The 7,168-nt window shown below is 38.5% G+C and overlaps 1 protein-coding gene across 1 annotated transcript; it reads left to right on the top strand.

The window, feature by feature from the left end:
- The first annotated feature begins 2,303 nt into the window (after window positions 1-2,303).
- LOC120589320 (olfactory receptor 18-like) lies at window positions 2,304-3,251 on the top strand. The gene has a single exon (XM_039846859.1). The coding sequence runs from the start codon at window positions 2,415-2,417 to the stop codon at window positions 3,249-3,251; it is 837 nt and encodes a 278-aa protein (XP_039702793.1). The 5' UTR covers window positions 2,304-2,414.
- Window positions 3,252-7,168: the final 3,917 nt, after the last annotated feature.

Raw genomic sequence — 7,168 nt, 5'->3', positions numbered from 1 at the left:
CCTATAAAGTTTATGTTATTTTTTTTTCTGTTGCGGTTTTCTGAATTCTCATTTAGAATTCTCCTCTTTGCCACTTCCATTTCTAGCTTCCGAAGTCATTGCCCACACCTGAGCAGGTAATGGATCCCGAAAATATCAGAAATGCTGGGATTGTGATCATGATGGGGATAAGGAGAGTAACCATAATATCACAAAACTTTATCGAGGGTTTCCTTGTCTCAGGCTCAGAGCTATGTGCTATGTAGCCTTAATTTTCATCTGCATGATATTACCGTGTTGGGGTGTACCCACTATTGTTATTTTACAGTTGAGGATAGGGGCACTGTATTCTTATGTAATTTAAGCCAGGTCCTTGTGCATAAAAGGATGAAATCTGGTGTATATCTGAGCAGTGAGACTCTATTCACAGGATGCAGGGTGCAGGATAAAGTCTTCCCATACAAATTAGCTTTGTGTTACTATCGAACCCTTGATATGTGGGTAGTGGCTAGTCCAAATTGAGATGTGCTGTCAGCATAAAATACCAGATAGTTGAAGATGTACAAGAAAAAAATGCAAAACATATTTCAATTTTGTGTGAAATTAAAATATTCTTGGAATAATGGGTTAAGTAAAAATGTTAAAATTGAAATGAACCAAAAAACCAACAAACCTATTCAACCTTCCTTTCCAGGTCACTGCAGGCAGAATGCCTGCAGGGAAGTGACTTAGTCTCATTTCTTTCTTTCTTCCTTTTATTTTCCTTAGCAGCTTTTATTTGTATAGCCAAAAATGGAAAATAAACCAAGTGTCCTTCAACAGGTGAAGAGCTAAAGACAATTTGGTACATTCATACCATGGAATACTATTCAGCAATAAGAAGGAATAAACCATTGATACACCCAATAACTTGGCTAAATCTTAAAAACTTTATGCTGAGTGAGAAAAGCCAATTTCCAAATGTTACTACTGTATGATTGCATTTACATAATATTCTCAAATGACAAAATTACAGGAATAAAGAACAGATAAGTAGTTGCCAGGGGGTAGGTGTGGGGAGAGAGGCAGTAACAATAAAGGGGCAGCATGAGGAACTTCCATGTTGTGATTGAACAGTTCTGTCTCTTCTCTGTGGTGGTAGTGATTACACAAATCTATACAAGTAGTTAAATGCCATATCATCCCCAAACTACCAAAAGCCAACAAACAAACAACCTACAAAATAAAACAAGTGCATGTAACTTGGTATAAGATCTGTAGCTAGTTATTTGTATCATGCCAGTTAGTTTTCTGGTTTTGACAATGCTGAGTCTCAGTGAAGCCCCAGTACCTACACTACGGTTGGTGCAGAACACCCAATCAAAACAAAGCAAAACAAACACAAATACACATGTAAACTCTCTTAAACATTGATTTACCATTTGTTAGTTTACAGGGACACAGCATAGTCCATATGGCTGCCACACACAGGGGGCTTTCCTGCCTGGGCTATCATCCCTTCCATGGATGTCCGTGTGATTAAATACATAAATGAGATTCTGTCATTTCATTCCAAGAGCTCTTCCCAGAGTGACTACTTGAACCTGATGAGGGGGTTGTGTGAACTTCTGAATTGTAGCCAAGTTGGCTTCGTAACCTAGGTCCTTAAAATTGTGAACATCTGAGTGAGGGAAAGTGGTTTTGTGGGACAGTTAGCTTCCTCTGGGATCTTACCTTTTCCAGGTAGGTGTAATCAGTGAGTTCTTGGGACACTCAGCTGGTGACATTGTTAGTAGCCAAATATCTCCACACACACACACACACACACACACACACACACACACACACACAATGCAATCAGACACTTTATTACATAACTCTTACAGTATGTATATAAATACTCCAAATCAAGAGAATTAATTGCACTGCTTTTGGAGAAAATAAAATCCTATGATTGCTCATTAGTGTCCTAAAATTAAAGAAACTAATGAAATATTTTTTATTTATTATGGGAAAAGCATATTTCTCACTTCTTTGCTTTCTTTCATGGGAGGGGACTGATAGGTTACTCTCTTTATGGATTTTTAAATCTCTAAATTACCTTGCTTCTCTAATTTCTCTAGCTCATTCTTTCCAAAGGGATGCATATAGTAACAGGTTAATGGAGCAAATCAAATGTGAAAAAGGTTCTCAGAAGAATGTTTGTCATAACTGAGAAATACTACTAAAGGAGTATGGTCTTCGAGTGTGAATACTTTATTTATGAATTGCTTAAATCCAAAATATAGACTCACTGATGGATAATTGTATACTTGTTTCCTTTATACAATTCTCGTTTATTTTACAAAAGGTCTCTCTGCTTTGTGGAACAACAGAACATAACAGGTGTCTTGAAATTTCTCCTCCTGGGACTCTCAGATGATCCAGAACTGCAGCCTCTAATTTTTGTGTTCTTCATGTCCATGTACCTGGTCACCATGCTGGGAAATCTGCTCATCTTCCTGGCTGTCAGCTCTGACTCCCACCTCCACACTCCCATGTACTTCTTCCTCTCCATCTTGTCCATGGCTGATATTGGTTTTACTTCTACTACCATCCCCAAGATGATTTTGGACATCCAAACTCACAACAGAGTCATCTCCTATGCCGGCTGCCTGATTCAAATGTCTTTTTATTCTTTCTTTGGATGTCTGGACAGTACACTCCTCACTGTGATGGCCTATGACCGGTTTGTAGCCATTTGTTACCCTCTGCACTACCTGGTCATCATGAACCCCCGTCTCTGCAGCCTGCTGGTTCTAGTGTCCTTTTTGATCAGCCTTTTGGACACTCAGTTGCACTGCTTGTTGATGTCACAACTTTCTTTTTGCACAAATGTGGAAATTCCTCATTTTTTCTGTGACCCTGCTCAACTCCTCAAGCTGGCCTGTAATGATTCCTCCACCAGTGAAATAGTAATCTATATTATTGGTGTCATCTCTGGTGGAGTTCCACTCTCAGGGATCATTTTCTCTTATTATAAAATTGTTTCCTCCATTCTGAGAGTCCCATCATCAAGTGGGAGGTATAAAGCCTTCGTCACCTGTGGTTCTCACCTTTCAGTTGTTTGCTTATTTTATGGAACAGGCTTTGTGGTGTACTTCAGTTCAACTGTTTCACATTCTCCCAAGAAAGGTGCAGTGGCCTCAGTGGTGTATACAGTTGTTGCCCCCATGCTGAATCCCTTCATCTACAGTCTGAGGAACAGGGACATCAAGAGAGCCTTGCAGAGGCTCCTCAACAGAACAGCATAGTTTCAATATTGCTCCTCTTCCCCATTTTTTGGTCTATGGATTAGAAATTACTGCAAAACCAAACATCTAGAATTGGTATACATGCTTCTTTGGGCAAACAATTTTTGTATCTCATGGCTTTCATTCCTTTTGATCTATTATAACTGAAAGTAGCTTATTTTGGCACATCTTTGATGGGATTAAGGGACTATTCTGTGATCCTATATATGTCAAAATCACTGCACAATTGAATTTAATTACAACAATGAAATCTAATGTATTTGTCACCAATGAACCAGGCATCCTGTAGATATTGACAACTCTCTTTTGAATACATAGCTGTATATGATTCCCAATCATTTTCACCATCCATGCCTATTTTCCATAAAACTTTGGCTTCGTTCAAATTCAAATTGCATGAGAAAATGTGTGTCACTGTTTCTCAATCTACGCTTCCTACTTGAAGCACCTGATGAGCTTTAAAATTTTTCATGGCTGAGTCCCATCACCAAAGATTACAATTTAATTGGACTGGAGAGTGAAAATATTATAAATGTATTTAACAGCACCTTAGGTGTGTCTAATGTGCAGCCAAGGTGAGAACTATTGAATTTTGCCCCTCTTTTTATTCCAGGATGACTTGTATGTCTTGGGTTCTTTACTGTTTATGATTAGGTCCTGAAGATCTCAAAGTCATCAGTGCTTATAAAGGCAAAGATACAAAGGAGTTTGCCTGAGTCACAGCCAATGCAATTTTTTCCCTTATATTCCTGGTAATAAATTTCTTTCCACATATTCTCTCCATCCACACTGTACAGCTGTCCCTCTGTGCTGGATATGAAGCTATTGTTTTCTGCTCCAAACTTAGCCATATGTAATGTAAGTTGTGATGCCATGGGAATCTTTAAACTGCTGCTCTGATTTTCCATCTGGTTTCTCTATAGGTTCTTCCAGTAAGTTCCTGTAAAGTGCACACAAAGCAACTTTTCCCTTACCCCTTAGACTATGGTGCCGTCACTGTTTCCTGCAGTTATGAAACTGTGTTACCATGTTTTATCCTTTCATCTTTTAAAAACCATCGAAAAATAGCTATATGAAATTATCTTCATTAAACAACTAGTGTGGTTTCTCTTCCTGATTGAACCCTGACTGGTAAATCATAAAATGGGCAATAAATTTGGGGAATGCAAAGTGAGCTCAGGATAAGAAGGGGATTGTAATGCTATGTCTTGATCAAGGGTATACAATTGAGGTTTAAAGTAGCAATATGATATTTCCAGTGCCTGTGTGATTCTAATTGTCCCTGTAGATCGTCAAGTCACCCAAGTCATTATGAGTAAATTTAACCCTATCTTCATTTTCATTACTCAGGAGTAGTACAGAACCATGTCCTCAACAAAGGGGATATCTTTCCTTTCACTAGCAACCACTTCATTAGGATTCTATGTAGTAACCATGCTTTTTCCTCTTCTTTCTTTGGCCTCCTTCTGTCTTCTACATACACATCCTTCTTTCCTTTAGAGATGCTACATGTAGTTTTTGAGGTAGCAGTCTGAGATTTCTGAGAAGCTTTCCAATAACTGGTTTAATCTATTCTGCCTTTTACCACTAAGCTAAATCGACTACCAACTTCACTAACAATGAACCTAGTTCCTAATTGGCTCAGTTTACTATCAGGATTTTCCTCCTGCCCAAGCAGTCTAAAAGGTCTCAACACTCACACCTCCTTCTCCAATTCTTCTCTATACTCCTGCCATGTGCTCATTTGGGCTCCCTAAAAATTTCTTGTTACTTATGCATATAAACATAATTACAGTAATTATCTCATATCTGATTTAACTGAGTAAGTAGTCACTTTTTCTTCATATCAGTTAATGAGAAATTAGTCTCAGTGTTCCTATACATAGACACCTGACTCAGGAAGACTGTAGACATTAGACACTAAGGTGGTCGAAACCACGATTCCCATACATTCTACTTTGATTCACTACATAAGCCAAACCGCAATTAAAAAGAGACTTCAAGAGTTAAAATACAAAGGTTATGAAGAAAATATAAGAATGGCCTGGATAAGCTCCTACTAGTTGAGCAGAAATCAGAAGATTCTAGAGTCACTTGTTGAATTAATCTTGAAATGGCCATGGCTTCTCTTGGCAAAGATGAAAGAACTCCACTGGTATAAAAGAAACCATGGAGACTTCTTTTCTTGATGTGGCCAGATACAGCAAGCTAGGGTCTGCAGAAATATCTAAAACAGAGCAAGTTCTTCCATGTGTCAGTTCCTTTCTAGTAAAGACATTTTTTTAAGATGGCGGTGATGTGAAGGTTTGGGGACTATGCAAGAAAGCAGAGAGACATCTCTAGTGTCTTGTTGTGCCTAGAGTCCAAATTCCTGATGGAGACTGAGGCTTTTGTGGGGAGCAGCTTCTCAGATGTTTCCAATATACCCTACCTCTTTTCTACATGCCCATGTATATACCCATCTCTATGAGGATTGGGCCTTGAAACTTACATGCAATGAATAAAATGTCAAAAAATATGGGGGAAAACCTGGTAGACCTAACTGGTAGACCACAGGGGATCTTGAGGCTATCATGTTAAGTGAAATTATATCAGAAAAAGTTTACAACGATGTGATTTCACTTAAATGTGAGATATAAGAGTGAAAGGAACAAAAGAACAAGACAAGCAAACAAAAACTCGCAGACAAACACAACAGTTTAGAGGTTATCAGAGGGAAAGCGGGGAGGGCACGAGGTTGAAAAGGGTAGAGAGAGTGAAATATATAGTGACGGATGGAAATTTAACTTTGGGTGGTGATCATATGGTGCAATATTCATACTACATATTATTGAATTGTACACTTGAAACTTACATGATTTTATTAACCAATGTCATCCCAGTATATTTGATATTAAAAATTAAAAAATATATATGGGTATGTCACTCCTACGTTATTGTAATAATAGACTCAGTCTTCTGACTATCAGCCGTCTTCTATTCTCTCACCAGCTCTCTGGTGGAAGAGAGCTGTCATATTGTCAGCTCCCCAATGGGGAAGCTCAGGTGGCAAGAAACTGAGGGATGCCATCGGTCAGATGCACAGGAGGAACTGAATCCTGCCAAAACCACGTGAGAGAGCTTGAAATTAGATCCTCTTCCATTCAAGACGTGAGATGACTACAGTCTTACATTTAGAATACAGAGATCTGTGAAACCCCCCGTAGGACTTAAGAAAATTGTCAATTCGATATGTCAAAATAGATGGTTGTCTAATGTAACAACATATATAAATTTTACAAAAAAAAATTTAGAACTTTGGCTGTCATTCAAAATAACAAAAACATATATCTTCAACACATAAAATTCAAAACCCCCAAGCAGGACTATTGGGGAAAAAATAGTTCTAAGACACAGCAACCTTAAATAAAACATAGAAATTATAGCATATTCTTGGTATAGAAAACACAATTATCCCTACAGGGAATAATTAATTCAGTGAATGTGCAGACACACAAGTTACATATTGATTTTTTTAATTGAAAAAAATTGTCTGGTTTATAAAATGCTTGCAACTTAGAGTTGGACATGAGGCGTACATGGAAGCTTTCTCCTGAGAAGAGGAAGGGCCCACAATCTTGAAAGTACATTCCCTTTTCCCTTTTCCTCTCCTATTAATAACAGCAAGTCTTCAGAGTTTGGGATAACATGGACTGATTTTGGTACTTGTGAGCTTTGTGCATGAGCTCTTAAGGCCATGCAGGAAGAGATAATTGGCTTGTTTCTTCAGCCCTTCAGGTTCCATTTTAAGTCTAGTGAGCTTCACATCTGAGTACTCTGCTCTAACATTCACTGCATCAGGATGCCCACAACTAACTCGGCCTCACTGCCAGACCTGGGGAAGCAGCCTGAACCTTCATCGCTTGCCAGGCAGGACA

The sequence above is a fragment of the Pteropus medius genome, unplaced genomic scaffold (genome assembly GCF_902729225.1).
Source record: "Pteropus medius unplaced genomic scaffold, Ma_sr-lr_union100, whole genome shotgun sequence".
Lineage (NCBI taxonomy): Eukaryota > Metazoa > Chordata > Mammalia > Chiroptera > Pteropodidae > Pteropus > Pteropus medius.
The sequence above is the reverse complement of the archived record's forward strand: the minus strand, read 5'-3'. Positions and strand labels throughout refer to the sequence as shown.